The following is a 22,051-nucleotide window of genomic DNA, read 5'->3' as shown; positions in this document are numbered from 1 at the left end:
CCCAGGTCAGGTTGGGCAGCTGTGGTCTCTACCTGAGCTGGGAGATCCACTCGAAATCATTCATGCTTGTCACATTCTCCTCAATCAGCTTTGCTGCAACGTCCTTGGCATGGACCTCAATCACAATAAGAGCTGACAACACTGCTCGCTGCATCTTAGACAATTTTCCACGAACCAAGGCAACCAAATTGCCCAGCTGGAAAAGAAAGTACTCTGAAGCAATCCATAGCCCAAAGACTCAGGCTGTAGTAACACAATGGAATCAAACTTATGGCATGCTAAGTCAAGATCATAGCCTGTGTCCAGTCAACTTTTGCCCCTTCCTGTCAGAGATACAAATGACTGCTCAGAGAGCAAATACTCAGAGCTGACTTTTGCCTGCACCATTACCATACTCAGGTGAAAAGAAAGAGGTAGAGCCACCATGAGTTCCAGAGCCGAGGACACTGTATCTCCCAGGTATTAGGTGTGATTAGATGCATGGAACATATGAAGGATGCAGTTTTACTTTGATTTCTACTGTCCATCACTCCAGTTCTCCCCCACCTTTGACTTATCGGGTGACCCTGGAGAAGTTTTCTTTCACCTTCTTTCTGTCTTCGGGTAATGATCATATTATCAGTCCTGTACATTATCTGAGGTTTATAATGACAAATATCCTAATGGTTAAGATTATAAGAATCTGGTTTTTTCACCTGTTTTTGAGCTGTGCCATGCAGAACTGCATCTCTCTTTCTCCTACAGAGTTGTCCTGGCTGTATTTATAAGTTATCTAAGGCGTGATGATTGAAAAGTCTCCATGTGGGAAAAGTCTCACCCTTATGTTCATTTCCATACCTGAGTAGTCAGCTGTGGGAAAAGCCTGTTGGACAAATCTCCAACTTCCAGAGCTTCAGACACTTCCTTTGTCCAGAAAATCTGGCAGCCAGCAATGACCACTTGGCCAGGCCATTGCATGACCCATGTAGTACGTGGGATCTTAAAAAGGACAAAAAAAAAAAAAAAAAAAAAGTGGTAAGACAATGGTTGTGTTTTTTATTTCTATGTCTCCCTGCTCTGCTCTGAGATGCATGATTAACAAATAAGAACTGAGTTCTTGTTTAAGAAGCTTTTCTTTTTTTTCCTCCAGTTGGTGTGAAGAAATCTTCTTCACATACAGGCTCTCTGAACACTGGGTACAGCAGGTACCTTCTCTTCACTATGCCATCTGCAGGTTAGTAACCAGTTACAAGCGACCAGCAGCAGGTGAAGAGCAGGAATCTGTGAGACCCAAAAGAAGGCTTCCCCTCCTCTGGCCTGTTCTAACTTTCCTAATTTCAAATTTTAAGATTGAGTAGAAAACAATAACAGAAATATCTGAGGACTCTTCTTTTTTCAGCCTTTCTCCCTCCCTAGACCCAAACAAATAAAAATTTAGATTTTCTACCAGCACAGCTTTTACACAGAAACCAGAGCCAAGGTGCATCCCCTGATGCATTGACTGAAACCAATAGTTCACAGTGCTTTGGTTGCCATTACCAGCCTCTAGCATACTGTGTGAGACATGAGAGCTGATGAAGACAAAAGAGGTAGATCCTTATAAAGAGGAAGTTGCCTGGAGAGAGGAACAGAAATGGATTCATACAGGGTTGTTTTATGATATGAGGAAGTTGTCTGTGGTTATTGAGTACACAGGGTTTGCATTCTTCTGGACCATTAGCTGCTTGCCCAACTGCACATTCTGCACTTGACACACACACAGTTGGATTAAAGGTTATATTTTAAAACTAGTAGAATATCACAGATTCATCAGCCCCACCACTGGTGACTTCTATGGCAAGCCTGGAACCAAGACATCAGGGACCTGCTAGTCTGTGATAGAGCCCTTACCTCTGGATAAACACCAATTGATCTTTCTATGTTGACCCGTATACTGGCCTTCATGGATTTCTCAACTTCCAGCAGCCACTCCTCCACATTGTCAGTGGGATAGATGGGAGCAAACAGCTTCACCTCTTCTCCTTCAGCAGAGCACATGTGTGTGATCTGTAGGTCCTCCTGGAACAGTAGCTAATGGAAGAAGTGCAACAGGAGATGTGAGTGGAGGATTTCCTTTCTGTCCTTGCCTTCTTGCTACTGAGGGACAGCCAGGCTGTAGTGGTGTATGCTCATTATAAATCTGGTGCCAAACTTGGTTGTCAATAGTGATAATAAAGTGTGTGACAGGTGTGCAAAATGACCTCTCCAAAAAATGGATGATTGTATGAAAACAAAGAGATTCACATCGCTGGTTTAACTTGAGTGAAGCAAATCAAATTATAGGTAGGATGAACATTTCTCATTGCCTCTCTAGTATTCAAACCCTCGATTCCTGTTCAGTTTCGTAGATTCAAATCATTTCCCTTGAGGTCACCTTGCCTGGTTTTAAGAGTAAAATTTTACCAGCTTCTCCAGTACCCCAGCATATCACTGAAAGTCCCCTTATTTATTCCAATGGCTTTGCACCAGGTTTCCAGTTCAATTTCCTTTCTATTTTCCCAAGCTAATGACTAGGAGATTGGTTTTAGTGTCTGAGTATTGTGGTGGTGTGAGCTGCAACTAGCCATGGAGTCTGAAGTCTATTAGGAATAACAAAGAGGAAAAATATCTGGGTTAACCCCAGCTCCTAAGTAGGGATGAAGGCAGAAACTTAATTCAGTTCAGGCTTGTTCACTCCTTGTCCCTCCTGAGGCTGTCAGCAAGAGTGGGATTCTGTCCTAACCAGGTGCCTGTGAGTAGACAGCTAAGTCTGAGCTATTTCTCTTGGCCTCTACGGTGGGATGGACAGATATTTCCAGAGGGGGTGTCCTCTCTTCCTAAGATGGGTATCTAAGTGAATTTCTGTAAGTTGCCCTTTGTAAATGCCTATTTTCCCCTCATTGTCTAAAAGGCAATTGATGGTGCCCAGTTCATAGGTAGACATCTCGCTTTGAAATGTCTAAAGCGAGGTTGCTTGAATCCCACTGCAGGGCAGGTGGCATCTTGCAATGCCTAGGTACAGTTACATGCTCCCAGAAGATACTTTTCCACGCAGCAGAATGTGAACACTCCTCCAGATCTCAGCACACCTCCAAGTTTCCATGACATCAGCTTCCCAAAGGTGGGCCAAGCCACTAGGGTGCTTGCTTTGCCTACCTGTGCAATGTTCTCAAAGCATTTGCGGAGGTGAGGTTGTACAGCAGTGGGGTCTTTTGTCTGAGACAGTATTTCCAGCAGCTCATCGTCTGAAAGGAAGTAGAACCTAGAAACACAGAGCAAGGCATGAGGGGAGGCTCTCTTTATTGTAGTATCAGGGGCTAAGTCCTAGCAAGATGAGGAATAAGCCTATTTCTAGAGACACTGTTTCTGACTGCTAGGTCATCTCACTGTATTTGTGTAGGAGAGTAGCAGCCACAGTCCAGCCACCTACCTTTCCGTAGAGAAAGGCTTCTCCATCCACAGAAGTCAGTTATTCCCATGCAAAGTGGGTTTAAATGAGTATCAAAGAATAGAAGTATTCCTTCAGGAATAAGGGATGGAGTTACATGGAGGTTTTCATTTTGTCTAGAAAATTTTTCATTTTCTAGACAAATCGTGAGGCACAGATATGCAACAATGCATATCAACAGACTGCCCTTAACTCACAATATTTGTGTCTGCCTGTTTTATCCCCATCAGATGGCAGCATTGAAAGGCACAGCCTTGCTTATGTTTGCAGTCTCATGACAATATCCTAAGCTTGGATTGTTTTGCTCTTCCTTGGCAGAGTGAACTGGAGTGAGCCTCTCCTTTCATATTTTCTGAACTAGGGAGTGTGATCCAGCCCACTGAAATTTGGGGTTACCTGGGAAAAGCACCTCTCTTGGTCTCCAGATAGTCACTCAGCCCTTTCTGCACAATTTCGAGTAGTTTGTTACATTTTTGCAGGTTTTCTAGTAGCATAGGATCAGAGCACAAAGAAATCACCTGTAAACAGAATGGAGAACAGAGGAAGCATCAGTATTCTGAGCATGTGGGAGATAAGGCAGTGAAGATAATTGGGTTGCCCAGTGATGTTATTGATAGGATTTAAATGACTCATTCACAGGGATCTGGAGAAGTGTGAGCTTTGTGGGCAAGGAGGGGAAACAGCACTTACGGATGTGACAAGCACATTTCTGGGTTCCCCTAAATACAACATTTGTAATATGGAATACAAGTGGTGATGGAGCCCTGGGAAGTGGAGACTGGAGAACGGAAGCTCACATAGCACTGCTACCAGGATACAGAAACAGGCAAAGGGCAGCAGAGCCAAACAATGGCTCTAAACAATTTTAAAGAGTCAGTCTTGAGGAAGAATCAAAGGCGTTATCTTATGGATTAGGGTTATAGCAGGCCTGGTTTCAAGAGTCATAGGAGGTAGGGAGCCTACGTGCTGGGGAGAAGGTATCTGGCAGGGTGGTGAGCTTGGTGCAAGGCATTGTGGGGAATGACTGTCGTTGGACACCAGAATGAAAGGCAATGTTTCAAGAGAAGAAACCTAGCACACCACCCTGGGAAAGGTCACATGGCTTATGCAGCGCTGCTCATGTCCACACCATTACAAAACCAATGACTCAAAGGCAGTACTTATGTGAGCACAACTCCAAGGCTTTTGGGATACCTGCACTGGTTTTTATCAAGGTACACACCTCAGGGTTTTCGTTAACGTTCTTCATGATGTTCCTCCAGTCCCTATCCATGGCCTGGTAGTGCTGGCTTTCCAATGGGAGCTGTCTTTTGATGTCCTCTGACCTAAAGATGGGCTCCAAGTACAGCCAAGAGCGCTGGCAGGTCAGCCATTCCTCTAGGACATCCTAGTGGGAAGGAAGAAGGACATATCAGCACACCATGCTATGAATCTGTTTGACAAAATCATTCAAACTGTGCACTAGAATGGTTTAAAAAAAAAAAAAAAAGAAAGAAGAAAGAAAAAAGAAAAAAAGAAAAAAGAGGTGATGCTGCACTTAGACCTTCCACAATTCTAAAATCTACCTGCAGCATCAGAAGCTGGAAGCTCCTTCCCAAATAATTAACAATGAAATAATGTAAACAAACTTAGCCCTTTGCTAACTGTTGTCAGTAGGCATCCAAACCAACACCCACTAGTTTAATGGGGGTAGTTTAGATCTATACGTAAACCAATAGTAAAGCTCAAGGGGACTTTGTGGTGCTAGGTCACATTTCTGTGGTTAGTGTTTCTGTATTTTATAGAAGATAACACTGTGTGAGCACACAGTAAGATGAGGATTTTATTTTGTGAAAAGAGCTTTTTTTTGGGAAGAAGAATAACAAATAGCCAGAGTCTGCAATTCTGTCATATCCTCTCTCCTGCCTGATATGCCTCAGCCCCAGCCTTGCCTACAGAATAATCCATGAAAATATCTTCAAACAACACTCTGAACTAAGAAAATGAATGAAAAGCTAAACATTTAAGTTAGATATCAGACAGGAAACCTGGTTTGTCAGGCATTCAAAGGAGCAAGCATTACGTTGGAAAAACATCCTCCTCCACTTTCAGGCATGGGAGGTTGGAAGGTATGGGGAACCTGCCCAACACTGCAAAGCAGCTCAAGTGTTCGACTCTCTTTCAGACTTAGTCACACAATGCTATCTACCATTCCTTCAGCACAGGCAGCCACTCAACCTAGCAAGCAGTGGGGTCTTCCAGTAATACAGACAACGGTGCTTGCCATACTCCGTCAGCTAACCCTGATAAGCCACATCTCAGAGGGGATTCATGGGCCTTTAGTGACAGGAATGAATGCAATCAAAAGAAGAGGTAAGAAAGCCAGGGTGAAAACATGGACAACATCACAGCAAATAACTGCATTTCCCCATGTCACCTACTGCCTTAGGGCTTAGAGTAACATTTCTGTATCCTCATGAGACAAAGCCAGCACTCTGACAGCCCATGGCCCAAGCACACCCAGATGGTAAGCACCAATAAACAGAATAAGGTAATTATGAAGAACAGATAACAGTGCTGCTGTGCATCAAAGACCAGCATTTACAGAGAATTCTCCAGCCAGATACTTGTACTGGAATTTTTCTCCTGCAACAAAATGCTATTCTGCTGCCTGAGTCCTGCTGGGTGCTGAGCTCTCAGGCTCTGGTCTGATGAAGTGTTGGCACAGTCTGCCAGATCCTGCTGTAAACAGCAGTCTTCCACACGCTTTCCTACACTGAGATGTGAATGATTATAGCATGGATTTCACAGGGCCTGTAAGAATCTGCAAGGTCCACTTCGCATAATATGATTAGAGATGCCAGTAGGACTATTCACAGCAATGGGAAGTCCTGGCCCCCACCAAAAAGTGTTGCAATAGGCAGTAAAAGAGCTGGAATTTCATCACTGCTGTTTGCAGAATAAGGCTCTAAGTTTATCCCCTCTTCTACTAGAGTCAGAGGGCTTATGACAGGCCCTCTTCCTCCCTAAAGACTAATATTCTCTTGATAGTTGTCTTCCCAGTTCCCTAGCAGCAACTGCACAGTGTCCATGTTCAAGCACAGCAGCACAGCCCAGCTGCCTGCATTCACCACATGTGTGCAGGTAAGAAACGCATACCTGTGTCATCTTCAGCTTATTTTCCCATGTGTTCATCCTTTCCTCAAAAGGTTTCTTGAATGGTGAGAAGGACATGCTCTGAATCATGACAATGTGATCATCTAGGAGCTGAGAAGCTTCATCGGTGTTTTTCAGAATAAAGGTATCTGTGTCTTTGTAAAGCATCACAGTAAATAAAACAGAGTTCCATTCACTCTCCATCTTGTTGAGTGCCTGGAACAGAGGGACAAGCAATTTAATTTTCAGATACCACCTCTGCAATGGTTATCCCAGCTTCCACAACTCTCTTAATGCCCGTTGCTAGCAAGTGACAGATTTTTTGCTCTTGGATTCCACTGGAAACTGCAGCTGTGTATTTAATGCATGACACACAGCAACAGCATGTTTCCTCTGCATTGGCCATGGACTCAACCCCTCAATACTGTCCTGAAAGCAAAACCTTGAGGGGAAAAAAGGGCGAATTCACCTCTGGGCCAATTTATGCTACTAGATGCACAGAGGCTGCCAGTAAAGTGCCTATTAATGATTATGGTTAATGATAGCTTTGTGAAAGGGGTCGCTTATCCATTGGGAACTAGCCTGAGATTTCAGAGAACAAAAACTGCCAGAAGGCAATGACTTTCAGTCAAGACCATCTTAGGTCACATCTAGAACTGGTGAACTGAAGCTGGAAGACTACCTAACCTATGAGTATCCAGAGCCATCAAGTCTGCCCTGCATACATTTACTGTGTTTTTCACAGAATTTTCAAAGATTTTCCATCTCCTTTCCAGTCACAGTTAATCTCGCTGACATAACGTTTAAATGGCAGAATGCAGACAATCAATTTATTTTAACTTAAACAGTCACTAATCCCACAGTGAGGTCTGAGACCCAACCAGTGGATCAGCATAACCATCAGGCACACTGTTATGCTACAACTGTAAATTCTACACAAGGCGAAATGACTTCTAGTGCGTGAATTTTGTTGCGTGGCCATTGCTCCCCTCTCTAAGGGCAGCAGCTTTTTTACTTGTGCGGCAGAATGTGTCTAATGCTCTGGGACAACAGGAACATGATGCAAGACAATGACTACCTGCTCAACAGAAACATATTTGAGAAGCAACCAAAGACACAGCAAATCCCTCTCTCCTCACATTCTCAATGGCGTATTCCTTGCCAGCTATCTCAGCTACTTTGGTAATGGTCTCGATATGGTCCAGCAGGTTCATGTCCAAGCAGCGACCAACTGTCAGACTGGGTTCTAGCTTGATATCGATGTTAATATCTTCTGACAGCATCTCCCAGTGCCGGTTTCTCATACCAGGATTGTGTAGCCCTTGAATTAAGGGGACATATAGTCTGAATTCTTCAATCTTGTCTCGAAACTCCATTGCCACACCCTGGCAGGCTTTCAGGGAGAGAAACAGAAGAACATCAGCAACAACAGTGTCAGGAAGTGGCCTTAAAGAACTTCCTAGAAGTTGTGTAAAGCCCGATATGCTTGTAGACACATGGTATGGGGTAGGTAAGCAGCAGGAGAGCGCACTGGAAAATGCAGGTTTATTAAGTAATGAGGACACAAAGGCTCTCTTTATGCAGCTACTAACAAAGGATTTGAACCCACTCCCAGATGCAGACCTGCCTATTAGCCAAAAGTCTGTTACAGGCAAGTCCGTGCTAAGTAGAAGTGGGTCTTAGCCTAGAGCTCACCAGAAGACAAGAAGCAAACAAATTTAATTCCTTAATATGGGCCCAAGCATGATGAAGCCCCATCTGCCAACAGATATTTTAGAAGATCTGGTTGTCATTCCAAGATCTTCACTTCCAACAAGATTGGGCTGTGAGTTATCTCACACCTCAGCTCAGGCCACCCTAAATAGAAGATGGACACTATACATAGGAGCTAGAAGTAGGCTAGGATCACAGCCAGCTATGGAAATAGAGAGCATGCAGGAGAGGCCCTGCCAGCCTATGGCCACACTAGAGCCAAAGGTACTTCTGCCTCATAGGAAGGACGCAGTCAAGGAAAGGCTTTGCCCTCTGAGGGTATCCTGGAAGCCCACAGCTCCTCACTGTTCACATCCTGCCCTTTTGCAGCTTGTGCTATTGAAAGTAAAGCAACAGACAGGCAAAGAACGTGGGACGTGCTTCCTTTCCAAAATCTGGCTACAGTGTGTGCCCATGCCTCCTTTTACTGCACCCTGTGTGGTCTCATTGCACACTCACAGCAAGAATGTGACCATCTCGCACTCCCTGCTGGGTGGTATGCAGAGACAAGGCAGACTCAAGGACAAAGCATGTATTTTACCAGGTGCCAGGGAATACTGCAATGAATATGAGCAGGTATTCTTAGTATTTCTGTTTACCATAATGATTCATAGTTACTCACTCATCCACTCATCACCTCCTCCATTGGGGCTGATTCATGGCATTGTTTAAGAGACAGTTCAAGTTAAAAATGATGAATCAAAAATCTCCCACTGCAAAATATATTTCAATCTAAGCCATCTGGCAGGAGATTTTAGAAATAGCTCTAAAGAATGACCAACGCATCTCAGAATCATGGAATGGGAAGTTAAGCTATGACTGAAGTCTCAGTTCCAGTTTTACTAGAAGCCATCATTAAAACACCTTCACATGAATTCCAAGGGCTGGATGCGATCATCTAAACCTCATTCACATTCAGACAGGAAGGAAAAGGGTCATTATATTCCACAGATCATTTCCAGATTTGGCAACATCATTTTATTAATAACAAAATCAAGATCTCTTCTGTCTTTCCATTAAAGTCATTGGCCAATAGAGAAAGTAAGACTGGCCAAGAAAACAGCACCTGGAAGACCCAGATTCAAGTCCCTTTGCTGCCTCACTTGTGTAAAGGCTTAAACCCACATGTCTAGCCACTGGGCTATATAGTGATTCTTTGCAACTAGTCTGGATAATATTTACTAATTTATATAAAGTAAAATAAACTGCAACAAAAGAGGATGGCTTTTATCTCAGTACTGCCTTGGGAATTAGGTAAAAAAGGGATTTGCAGCCTGGTTGTTTCCATGCCAAACTGGTACTTCAAGCAGCAAACTAGCATCTAGATGTGAATCATCATAGTTCCAGGAAAAAAAAAAAAAAAGTTGAAAATAACTTTGCTAGTATTTTCTCAGCTGGCTCTAATACACACAACACATCCATGTGACATCCTGAAAATCCCTGTTCAGAACACACTGACATTCCTCACATCAAAATGCTGATATGCACCAATTTCCTTTCCCCAGACTGCGTATCTACCTGGTGAATCCTTGAATTGCTTCACGCATCTCTGCATTGTCTTAAAAGAGTCAGTGACATTCTTTTCTAGGTGCTCAGCCTCAATTTCCACAAGAGGATCATTCATCCACCTCTCATACCACTGTATCCAGTCTGACACTGTAGTCCAGAGGTCACAGTATGGCTGGAAGTCCTTAACCATCCTGGATAGCTTGCTGTACTTTGGAAAGAGAGAAAAAGCAAGCATAAGCAACAAGTGTATTCTCCTCTGGATGACAGTTTACATGTCAAAAGGCTAAAAAGGGCAATCTCAAGTGAGTAATGAGAAAACATGTACTTCAAAAGGACGTATCAGACTATCTTCTCCTGGACCACAATATAGATTCCAAGGGAGAGCAACTATCAGAGCTGGGCTTCACACACTCAAGCCAAAATGCATCCAGTGGAGCTGTGCCTGCACTATGTCTGGTGTGGAAAGCACTCTCTCCACTTGCCTCTACAAACGCTCTATTGCAGAATGAGGAGGTTTTTATGGGCAGTCCATACACACTCAGTGAAAGCACACTCTGCACATCATATCGAAACTTGGCTCCTTACAGTGAAGGAGAAGTAACCATAGCCTGAGAGGTAGGAAAGGATCACGTGAACTCCACTTCTACTCTGCAGCCAGACTAGGCTGGACGTGGATGACAGTGATTCATTGGCAGCTGAACTGCTACAAATAAAATGAGTGTTTGCAACTACATAAACTGTTGCCTTAGAAGAACACACTATAATCTGAGCCCAACCACCTGCCAGCACACCACTATGCAACCATTGTCATTCACGTCTATGTAACTGCAGTAATGGCCTTACAGAAACTGATGCATCTTAACTGCTGCTTCAAGACCTTTGCCATCCAATTCTTCCTCGTTAACATCACACAGATCTGACAGCAAGCACACAAAGTCTCTCACAGAAGCGGCAATATCAGGCACCTGAACAGCCTTCCACATTCACCTGGAATCCACTCTTCTGCAGCACAGTAGTGTGATGGAGCAGTGCTAGTAGAGATGTAGAGTCACTCTACAGATTGCAGAGCAGTTAATCAGATAAACCAAAACAGCATGAAGGATTCCTTCCTGAGGAATTGTGTCTCCTTATTTGCTCTACAGACCACCTAGAAATCCCAGCAAAGATTAAGGTCCTGTAGGTGCAGGACCTGACACTTACATTAGTAACTTTCATCCCAAAGATCCTTTCCCTGTTGTTGTAGAGAATTGCCAAATTCTGAAGCTCCTTCAGCTGCTTCCTGACCTGCCTTGCTTTGTTAGCCAACTCATGAGCTTGGTTAACGTCCACCTGGATGGAAAATCCACCTACAGTCAGCTGGAAGAGAAAATGCAGGCATGAGATGTGGCACTGAAGCCGAGTGCTGCCTCTGGAGATCTCACCTTCCTGGTGTGCTCTTTGTAACTTTCAAAGGCAAGATTTTTGTTCTCACAATTTCACCTCCCCCAGTCCAATTCCAGTTCTGTTGTTAGGCCACAATGAAGGTGGTGAGGAGAAGCAATAACAACTGGTCAGGTGTTTGACAGTGCAAGTGCGATAACCAGCTGCTTTTCATCTCTGTGACAATAGTTAATCCCTGAGGAGTAGGAGCAATAAGCCTGTGCCCAAATTTCTTGCTACCGAATTTATACTGTCATTAGTTACAGAACCAGTGAAGTGAAAATGATAGCTCTACTAGGTCACTCAGTTTGTTTCCGAGAATTGTTTAATAACTTATGTCCAGAGCTTCTCTAACAACTTTTCTGGTTTGTTTTGGTAGTTTTGTTTTGTTTGTTTGTGGGGTTTTTTTGTGTTGTTGTTTTATCCAATGTTGGGGTATTATAATTTTGGGAGGCTATTTCCAAAATAACCTAGGTCCCTGATTACAGCCTTTCCAAGATGGCTTTTTTTTTCTGTATTGAAGAGTTTCCAGTGAAAAATAAAATTCAGACTGTTTCAGCAGAAACCAGAGATAACTCAGCAACAAAACTCTGCTATTGTTTCAGGGTCATTCACGTGAGATGGGTTCCATGACCGAATGATGTATTTTCCCCTTTGATGGCAGCGCATCATGGGAGATGCTCTGCAGGGAACTGAGTACACAAGAAAGAAAAAGGAGGTGCACAGATTGCCCAAGCACCAAGAATCAGAATATTGTGTCTCAATGAACACCTTCCCAGTGAAAAATCAGTATTTCTGCAGAGAGTACTGTCTTTCACACAAAAATTAAACTCTTAATCAAAAGCACAACTTCCAATAAAAAAAAACGGGGGGGGGGGGCGGTGTTTGATAATTTTTGGTCCAACAACACATTGACCTAAAAACTCATCTGACTAAATTCTCATCTGAAAGTTTTCCACCCAGCTGACCACAAGAGCTTCAAGGCCCCCTTCTCTTGGCAGTTTATTGTCATTGTCTTAATACCTGCATCTCTTCCAGTTTGTCTTGAAAGCCATTCTGATCCATGACCTGGATTTTACGAAATTTGTCTTCATCCTCCACGTGCTGGAGCCGAATGGACTCAGCTTGCATAGTTATTTTCAGTGGCCAGTAACTTGCAGCCCACCTGCATTCACATGATGTAACAAACAAACAAACAAACAAACAAAGAGGAGGGAGAGAAGCTTTTTGAGCATATGTTTGAAATGCTGAAAATAACAGAATGAGAAAGCCAACTCCCATCAAACAAGGAAGCTTTACAACAACAGAAACACATGTGGTTTTAACAAAACGGTTTTTTTTTTTTCAGCTTTTCTTGTTGATATGCAGTCCTTGTGACTAGGTTATTCAAATGGGAGGGCCTTTTTAAGAAGAACAAACCCTGTAAGTTTCTGAAAAGCTAGGAGACAGCAAAATAACAGTTGGCATCCAGAGGGAACGTCTGTCTTTGAATGCATTCATAAGGAACTGAAAAAAATGGGGTCAGAGCCTTGGCTTGTGGCTTTTCAGGGCAACAGTCTCCTGTTAAGCAGGGCAGTGAGGGGCCAGGATAACCCAGATAGAGTGAAGCCCTGGGTGCAAGGCTTCTGCAGAGTGCCCTGGGGAGTGCAATGCAGATACAGGAAAGGCTGCACTACGTGGTTGCTCATACCAAGGCAGGTTTCTTGGTTCTTGCTCAGCCGTAGCCCATCCGTTACTCCACTTGGACTTGTTAGCTTGTGTGCAATGCCACATGCGAGCTTTGCAGCATTACACTCGAGGTCACACCTCTCCCAGTGCCTTGGGATGGGGCAATCTCCTCCTAGCTCTGCATGTGCGAGGTCTGGCCAGGGCCGGACCCGAGGGCATACAGCTACACCTGTGCTAAGCTGTCCTAGAGCTAAGCTGCTTCCCTGCACCTTCTGTAAGTTTTTTTGCACTGTGCATCCCATGTTTCTAGTTTCAGGAGCATGCTGCAGAGACTCACTCAGGTTGCAGACACACTGGACCAAATCCATGTCATATGAGAGGTGCTTCCAGGGCTGAGCTGACTTTAGAAGCTGTGTAGCTGTGTTTGTGAGTTGACTCTTGCTACAGGGGCATAGTAAGGCCCCAATCTGAATAACACAGCCAAAGATAAAACTAAGAGGAGACTGCATGGAAAAGAAATGCAGTAATAATACAGGGTTTGTATTCCTTCCTAGTCCTAAGAAAATGCTGGGAGTGTTCCTACCTTGGAAATGTTCATTCAGTTTCAGACACAGACTAAATTGTGCACTTTGGGACCATGTAAATGTCTCCCAAAAAAACCAAGAGAAAAGAGCTTTAATACGTTAAACAGGTTAATAGCTACCAGTTTGCCTTGCCCCAGGCCAGAAGGCAGCATGAACCCACGCTTCTTCTCTACAAGCTTCATTTCAAGAATTCAGTGCTCATATAGCCTGAGAGGCACTTAAAAGTTCTGCTGGAGCCCCTGATAGACACATAGTCCCTGAAGCACTGAGAATGGTAATTGCTGCAAAATGTCCCACTTTGACAGTGGGAGAAATGCCTTCTGCTCACTTGTCATTGAAATCTTCTTCGGCAAGATTGTAAAGGAATTCCTCCATGACCTTGTAATCTTCCATGACTTCACAAATCAGTTCCTGCACAGGGTGAGAGAAAGAGACAAAAAATAGACACCTTTAGACCATACCGATTCCAGCTCTTTGGTGTATACCTCATTTTCATGAGGTGCCTTTGAAGGGCGTTAGTCACACAAGCTTAATGGGACGTAGGCTGCTTCTCTGCCGTGCAAACAGTGGGAATGGATTTACAACCCCTTGTTCTGCGAATGATCACACCATCATCACTCTCTGTTCTATATGAATGAAAAGAAGTGTGACCTAGCGGATAAAGTGCTGGACAGAAATTGAGTGTTTTGTGTTATCCTCCAGGTTCTTTCCTTGGCATGGACAAGTCAGCTTACAGCTTGATGCCTTTGTTCCCCATTTGTTCAGCTGGGAGAGGACCTACACTTCAAATAACTTTGAAATAACTCATCACTAGAATGTCCTATTAGAAGAAATATGTTAACAACAATATGAGCATTTGGTAGCAGAAATATTTTCTTGAAAACAGCATGCATTTTTAGAAGACAACTATTCAGTACACAAATTCAGAATGGATCATGAAGGTAGCAAAAGGCATACATAAAAATATTGCCTAAAAGACTTAACTGCTATTTTGTTTTGCACAGATATTTAAATTCATGATACGTGTATTTAAAAATACAGATCTTAGGAATTATAAAAGTACAAAGCCAGGAATCTTATGGTATTGCATGCAAAGATATCCAAGCAAAAAAAAAAGGGGGTGGGGGGAGGAGTTCTGCTTCTGAGACACCACACATGGCATTGACAAATTTCCTCCTCACTTCCCTTGGTGTCCCCTGTCCATAAGGAGAGCATGCCCCACCTCCTGCACAGCCAGTTGCTCGGGGACTCCCTTCATCCACTCCCGCAGCTCAGCCAGCTCCTCGATACTGTTTGGTTTCTCATGCATTTTGCAGCTGACGGCTTTATACGCATCACAGATCTGCAAGAAGACACAGCAGAGAAAAGACCATCAAAAAGTCATTAATTGCTAATAGGCAAACTGGAAAACCTGCCATGATTGACCCACTTCCCATTCTGAAGGTGGTCTAAAGTGCTGAGTGCCCAGTCCTGTTCCACCTTTTTCTTTTCACAGTCTTTCTCCATCCATCTCATTTGAACTCAAATGGAATGAGACTGCCAAACAAAGAGGAAGAGGAACCGCAGATATGTAGTTGAAATGATGACAATAACAGATTTAGACAACTCTCTGGCAGATGCAATTGTCTATATTCCAGTTATCCTCAGAGCAAGCAGAAGGACTTTCCAGTTGTCTACTAGGCAGATCTTTTCAATCCACCAACAAGTTTTTATGAGATGGTAAGGTTTTGAAGAATTCATCTCAAGAGATACAGCTTTCAGGCACATAATTTATTAAGTATATTTAATACTTGATTTGGTTGAGGCTGCGTATCTCCCCTCTAGTCATTTTTTTTAATAATCACACTGATGCAATCTTTAAAATGTCCTCATTAACATGGCCTCAGTTGCTGTCTTTTGGCCATTTCATAAACACAGTGACTTCAAAAGCAGAAGGACAAGACAAGACACTGATGGATAATCTATTGAACCAGGTAACTTACATTCTCCACCTGCAAATGGAGGTTTTTAGCTAGTATGTCCAACATGGAAGTGGCAAGTGCTTTGTATTTTTCGGACAGATTTTGCTTAACACCTTCTATGTTGACATGGAAGGGACCAATGACAATAGAACTAGGTAGAGTGTTGTCCAGGTTCTCCTTTTCAGCCAAGTGCATGTTTACTATACTCTTCACCTCCTGGGCAGAAGGACATTGGTCTTCATAGTCTCTGTAAATAAAAACACCAACAAAAAAAGTAACATAGACCTTAAGATTATTTGAGCATCCAGGCTGTTTGCAGGATGTCCAGACATGCCTGTCCAAAGGATCAAGACATTAAATTAAGTATGTTTACTATTATTAAAACATGCATTTATTTGAATGTATACAACTTTCTGCAAGCACAGACTGAGAGGGTACCAATGCCTTCTAGACCTTACAGCCAAAGATATGCCTCCACAGGAAGGAGGAGTGTTTGTATCCCAGTGAAGTACACAAGCTGTGCATGGGACGCTATAGTAGCAAAGACATCCCATGTAAAGCCCATCTATTTGGGTGATCAGCCTGCACTGAAGGCTCTGCTTCAGTGTCTTCACTGCTATGGTTACCTAGGCCAAGCAGAGGAAGCCAGGCCGCCTATGCCTACCTGCACTGCAGCTACACCCATGTAGCGGTGTAGACAGGCCCCCAGTTTCAGAAGATTTGTATACGATAAGACATGGAACTGGTATGTAGCTGAGGAACATTACTGGGGAATAAGGTAAGGGACAGACTCAAATCTACAATGGGTTTTAGAGCACAGTAGGTGTGGAGTGGAGTACATGCACAAAATATTTTAGCCGTGGAAAAGGAGTGGAAGAAAGAGATGGGAAAGGTAATAAGGCAAGGGGAGAGGGAAAGACAAAATGAAAGCGCTGGTGTAAACAGGGCAAGATCAGGAGGCACCCTGGGGGAGGGCAGGCACTTCAGTGTGTTCTGGGGAGAGACAGGAACTTGTCAGATGGGATTTGTAAATTGATTAAGTTGGAATAACAAAAGAGAGAAAGTACTTCATTCCCCCTGTTTGGAGAAAACATGAGGCCTAAAAAGAAGACCATTAAAGTAACAGAGGCTAAAGGACAGCACAGGTGCAAAGAGTTTTGGCAGTGAAAACAATGAGGCTGAAACAAAAGAAAACATTACTTTCTACAGAATGCTATCAGCCTGAACAGAGGCTATTTGAACGAGGTCAGAGTCAAGTATGCTAACTGGATTTTCAAACAGGATGATTCATTTTTAGGGCCATTAATATCTCCAATTACATTTACAAACATGACAGGAATGTGACTGCTCTCAGAGGCAGGAAGAATTCTTACTGCCACCACCAATGTCCTCTAAAGGCATGGACCATTGCCCGTGGCTGAAGGCTGCCTCTGAGGGATGCCTGATCTCACACCTGAGGCACGTCACGCACACTCACGGTCTCAGAACAGGTCCTACATTCTCACGCACATCCACACAACAGCTTCTGAAAAGGCTTGCCATTTGGGTTAGAGGTGCCTTTGTCAGAAGCCACTTACCTTAGGAAGTACTGGGTGTCATTGTTATTGAGCTCTAAGAACTTCTCGTATCTCTTGGCATAGGCTTGGAGAGGGATCAGTGCCTTTTGAATGGCAGACCGCATAGCCTCACGTAGTTCTTCCACTTCTGGTTCATGCAAGCCCACTGAGTCCAAAAAGGGTGTGCCTGTGATAGGCATGTTCTCCAACACATACTGGAAGAGGAAGGAGAGAGGTCTTTCGGGACTAGCAGAGCTTACCATGCCTCCCCAGGAGAGGGGTGAGACAATTACCAGTGGCACCTTTGGAAAATCATGCAGTCCATCCTTCTACATTGTGTCAGCAATTGTTTTATCACTTTTACATTGCCCCCACAAAGGAGGGTGATCTAGGGAGATACGTCTTTCACAGTAACAGGCAGAAGGATTCATGTGCAGAAGAGATCTGCACCAGACTGAAAGCACTGGAAAAGGGGCTATTTCCTTTATGAGTCTGCTTTTACCAGCTGCTGTGCACATAGGGCAACCAGGCTACTTAGGACATGTCTGCACAGAACCTGCAGCACCAAAGCAGAGATAGCAAACAGATAAAATAGCTACATGGCTGGGGAGCTTGAAGAAATTCTGTCAGAACAGAACTGCACTAGCACAGTGCTGTGCCCAGATTAATTTAACTGGATTCCCAACTACCTACTTCTGCAACTCTCTCCCTCAGTACAAGCTCAGGGGTGTCTACGCCAAGCTGCAATGCACTGAGACTTGCACAGCTATATGACTGTTGATGCAGAAGAGTTCACCTTCTCCAGCTGTGGGACAGTGTGAGTCACCAGGATTCCCTTGTCCAACAGAAAAATGAGGGACTTCTCAAAGCTCTCCACAGGGGGGCTGAAGTGAATGCCACTGCTGTCTAGCACAAGGTCTGTTACAAAGAGTGGGTTCCTTTGAGGCCTGCAGTGGGAAGAGATAAGAAAGAACAGCAATGCTTTTTGAGACAACGGCACACAGCTATATTGCTCTGGTGCTGAAACTAAAATGCCTACTGGACAGGAAAGAGGAGGAGAGGAGGACTGTTGCATGCAGATGAAGGTGTGAAACACTGTGTTCTGAATTTACCAGTAAAGACATTGAGAACTCTTGTCTATCAAAGGTGAAGGAAGCATCAATCATGACATACCAGGATCCCCAGAAGTCATAACCTTATGTTGAGAATCGGAGCTGCTTTACAGAAAAATTGCAGATGCTCGTCAAACTAGGCATTCAGCATCTCCAACCTACTCCTAAAATGCACCTTCCAGAAGTTATATTCAGTATCTCCCAATCTTTTATGTTACTAGCATGACTCAGAAGCAGCTGAAGTCAGTGTCAAGACTTTCATTGATTTCAAGGTAAAAGGTCTCATGTGAGTGACAGCATTTTTTTCCCTTTTCTTCCTGTTTTCAATTTCCAAACCTTCCTTTTTTAACACCAGGACAGAAATCCTTAAATCAATACTCAAGGGAAGAAAATTCTAGACACTGTGACAACCCAAATTTGGTATTTTTTTTTTAGAAATCCCAGGCCAGATCCTACTCCTGAGAATGGAATTAAGCAGCCATGGCTTCTGGTATTCTTCTTTCTGGCCTCCAGAAAAAAGCTTGTAGTAACTGTTTGCTCCCCCAAGAATGCTGAAAGCGGCTAATATTTAGAACAGTATGTCAAAGCAGCAGATTTTGGTTCTGATGGGCTGCCTCCACTAACAGCAACTTGAAATCTGTACTAACAGAGCAGCTAGTTCTGTGTCGTTCTTCCAGACCCAGGTAAATGTGTCAGGTGGAAGACTGGGGGGAACAGCCCAGCCTAAAGCACCCATGCAGTGCAAAGTTTGCTTGCAAAGACAGTAGTTAGGAAGACAACGGCACTACACTTTTCTTGCTCTTTCCACCCTTTTTTCCCCTCTCCCTTCCTTACCTGTAGGGACTATTGATGAGGTCGTCTCCCCATTCCATGTCCTCTGAGCAATTCAGAATACCATGGCAAGCATCCAGCAAAAGCTGGGTGAAGCTGATCAGCGAGTTCTGGACCAGAAAGCGCAGAGAGTCCTGAAGGATGAATCTGATGCGCTTCATCAGCTTATGCAGTTTGGACATCTGGTAGACATCCCAGTGGCTCTGTTCCAGGTCGTACCAGCCTTCGCCTGCATCTCTCAGGTTGCTCTTTACTGCAGTCTTTAGAGTATTGATCCAAGTATCCTTGAGAAACACCTGAACCTAGGGCAAAGAAACAAAGCAAGCTGTGTAATCCTCCAAGGGCGGATGGGAAAGCAGTATGGTGAGGTTAGCTGCTCGCTGGGACTGCTGGACCTTTCTCTGCTATGACAGGTAGCTGTTCTCTCAGAGCTGTGGCAGATAAACAGTAGCTGTCAAATCCATGCACACATGTGTGGCATCTGAACCTGGCCACACCTCTCCTTCGCTGACAAAAGACTTACAAAAAGAGCGCCTGATATTAGAAAGCAGGAGTGCTCTATTCTTTCTTTTTATACACAGTGTTTCCTTTTTGTTCTCTTTTTTATAGAGCTGTATCCCTGGAGCTGCCTGTGTCAGGGTCCCTCATAAAAAGTCCCTCAACTGTGTACACAGTATGATGAGCAAGTAAAGGACAGAATGTTGTCTTCTCTTGACAAGCAAGGAGAAAGAAGGGACCAAGCCAAGGGCAGCAGCAGTCTGCAGTGTTTTAATTTATTAAAATACCACCAAGTGTCACTTCTGCTCCACAGGCAGCTGCTGTTTGTGTGTAATAAAGCAAACCACAGTCACAGAGTGGATGACAGCACTGCCTAGCTGAAACAGCATGGGACTGGGAAGGACCGGCACATGCCCTCTGCCACTGATTTACTGTATAACCCTGTGAAAGGTACTCTGTGTGTCCACATCCAGGGTGCAATGTGCTGCCCTCATTTAGAGGGCATGAAGATCTTCTGGCAAGAGTTACCACAGAGCTGCAAATTTTTGTCCTAGTCTGTCTGCTGGCATTGCAAGCAGAGTAATTTAATTAAGTACATAAAGAACATAAGAGTGTGGAAAAGCATTACCCCCATGAGTGCTTCAGGAGGAATCAAAGCTCTTGTGCCTTGCAGCTGGAGAGATAGAGAAATAAAAACAAAAAAGCTGGAAACTTTTGATTGCCAACCAAGACTGCTGTCTGCATGGAGACCAGGAGGAGGTAAGAGGGGCTGTAGCCCTATGCGGCCACTTGTTCAACACACAACTAAGAGCACAGTCAGCATGGGCTGATGCTAACTAATGGGCTATGGCTCTTTCAGCCCATTCTCCCCATATCCCAATAAATTTGACACACACAGGCAAATTCCTCCCTGCCCCACCCCACAATGTTTCCAGGGAATTGATCTGCAGCTGCTGCGCCTAATACACCCTGACAGCCATGCTGGGTGTTCGCCCCCATGCTTCTTCCGCTCACCTGAGTGAAGGTCTGGGTCTGGATCTGTTCAAACTCCTGCAAGCAGACATGCTTGGCTAAGGTTGAGTTAAACAGAGACATAGTGGCTGCCTTGTTGCACTCATCTTGCACTTGTGTAAGGAGAAGGATGACTTCTGGACTGGTCAGGAGTGAGATGAAGTTGAAATCTGCTTGTTGTTCATCAAAAGGATAGTCTGGGATCCAGATGAGCCCTGGCACCGAAGAAAAGAACATGTTATTGCCTGCAATAGCCATCCCAGCTTCTGTTTTAGAGGAAGAGTACAGCTCCCTTTGGGACAGTGCTTGTGAAAAGGACTCTCCTCTGATGCATAGGCCTCATCACGTGGCAGTTTCAGCAGATGGCTGGATGAAAGAGAGAGTCTCTGCTCTGCAACAGAGACTTTCTGCAGCCTCCCATTAAGGGCTGGGAGATTATTTTGGTGCCTGACCGTCCTTTGTTTTTGGCTTTGGCTCATGAAGTTTCCATAAGAAAGAACATTGGACTTGAAGAATCTTCCCACTAAGGCTTCAAGGCACAGCTGAGTCATCTCATCTGTGAGAGGCCACTTGTGAACGACCTCAAGGCATTACAACCTTTGGAAAGATTGAAGTACACAAAATACAACGCTCCCCCCTCCCCCCCATCTTTTCCTCCAGTTCAGGACTCTCAAAAGAGCCTGAGCCTCCTTTCACACCTGAGGTATGCCACTGCTGAGCACAGCAAATGGAAGGCGACCAGCCCTAGCACAGTGCAGAGTGGAAGGCAGTTAAGCTAATTACACTGCCATGCATTTGGTGCCATTAAGGGTACACTTGCAGAGTTACCGCAGCTTAGCTGATGGATGGTAATGTGTTATACTGAGGTAACACGAACATGCAAATATACCCTAAAAAAGAGCAGACATACTCAAAAGTCTCATATAATCTCCTGCTGCTGCCCCTTATGAGCTCTAATCATTAACATGAACCTGAGAGTTTCTACAACAAAGCATGAATCCTATCAAAGACAAGAGGCCCTATAACCATGCTGAATTCAAACTGCTTCACTGTGTCCCGTACCTTTCTCTGGTACTTTCTTCTCCTCTTTGTCTGGCAGGGTGACATACGAAAACATCTGAGGTTTGGAAGTGACAACTTTGTCAAAGCTGATCCTGTTCATGGTGTGTTCATAGTCTAATTTCACTTCTTTCTCCAGGCAGCACATATGGTCTAATACTCTGTTACAAGACATGGAAAAAAATTATAGCCCATGGTGTTTGAGCAGAAGTATGTCTGTAGCTTTACTGCAAACCCAACCCTTCACTCCCTCCCTCTTGGATTTGCTAACCTAGAAGCTCACCCACTACTGAATGCATAAGGAGAGCTGTGTGGACAATGAAGCAGCCAGCAATGCTATCAACTGGACATGTAATGACAGAGGCAAGTGGGGACCTGGGACTAGGACTGCAGCCTTCTCCAGTGTCTTTTCAAAGCAAAATCTCCACTGAGCAGAAGCATTACAGAGGGAAGGGGAAATAACCAAGAATTGAGGAAGCTAGCTGGCAGTTCTGGAAAAGTTGGGCTATCC

At 44.1% G+C, this 22,051-nt stretch overlaps 1 protein-coding gene across 1 annotated transcript in view; it reads right to left on the bottom strand.

Moving 5' to 3' along the window:
• The window catches only part of DNAH1 (dynein, axonemal, heavy chain 1), a gene marked incomplete at its 5' end in the record, with an annotated part of 70,413 nt that overhangs the window by 40,960 nt on the left and 7,402 nt on the right, over positions 1-22,051 (bottom strand). Inside the window, 19 exons of the mRNA XM_010285175.1 lie at positions 33-196; positions 838-978; positions 1,870-2,049; positions 3,154-3,259; positions 3,842-3,963; positions 4,668-4,832; positions 6,584-6,796; positions 7,720-7,973; positions 9,851-10,049; positions 11,042-11,197; positions 12,284-12,425; positions 13,841-13,923; positions 14,735-14,854; positions 15,495-15,720; positions 17,051-17,244; positions 17,826-17,976; positions 18,976-19,274; positions 20,485-20,696; positions 21,544-21,701. Of these exons, the coding sequence (XP_010283477.1) occupies positions 33-196; positions 838-978; positions 1,870-2,049; positions 3,154-3,259; positions 3,842-3,963; positions 4,668-4,832; positions 6,584-6,796; positions 7,720-7,973; positions 9,851-10,049; positions 11,042-11,197; positions 12,284-12,425; positions 13,841-13,923; positions 14,735-14,854; positions 15,495-15,720; positions 17,051-17,244; positions 17,826-17,976; positions 18,976-19,274; positions 20,485-20,696; positions 21,544-21,701 (3,285 nt within the window). The remainder of the gene's footprint in view (positions 1-32; positions 197-837; positions 979-1,869; positions 2,050-3,153; positions 3,260-3,841; positions 3,964-4,667; positions 4,833-6,583; positions 6,797-7,719; positions 7,974-9,850; positions 10,050-11,041; positions 11,198-12,283; positions 12,426-13,840; positions 13,924-14,734; positions 14,855-15,494; positions 15,721-17,050; positions 17,245-17,825; positions 17,977-18,975; positions 19,275-20,484; positions 20,697-21,543; positions 21,702-22,051) is intronic.

Source organism: Phaethon lepturus, unplaced genomic scaffold (assembly GCF_000687285.1).
Source record: "Phaethon lepturus isolate BGI_N335 unplaced genomic scaffold, ASM68728v1 scaffold38530, whole genome shotgun sequence".
NCBI lineage: Eukaryota > Metazoa > Chordata > Aves > Phaethontiformes > Phaethontidae > Phaethon > Phaethon lepturus.
This window is presented reverse-complemented; position numbering and strand designations above follow the sequence as displayed.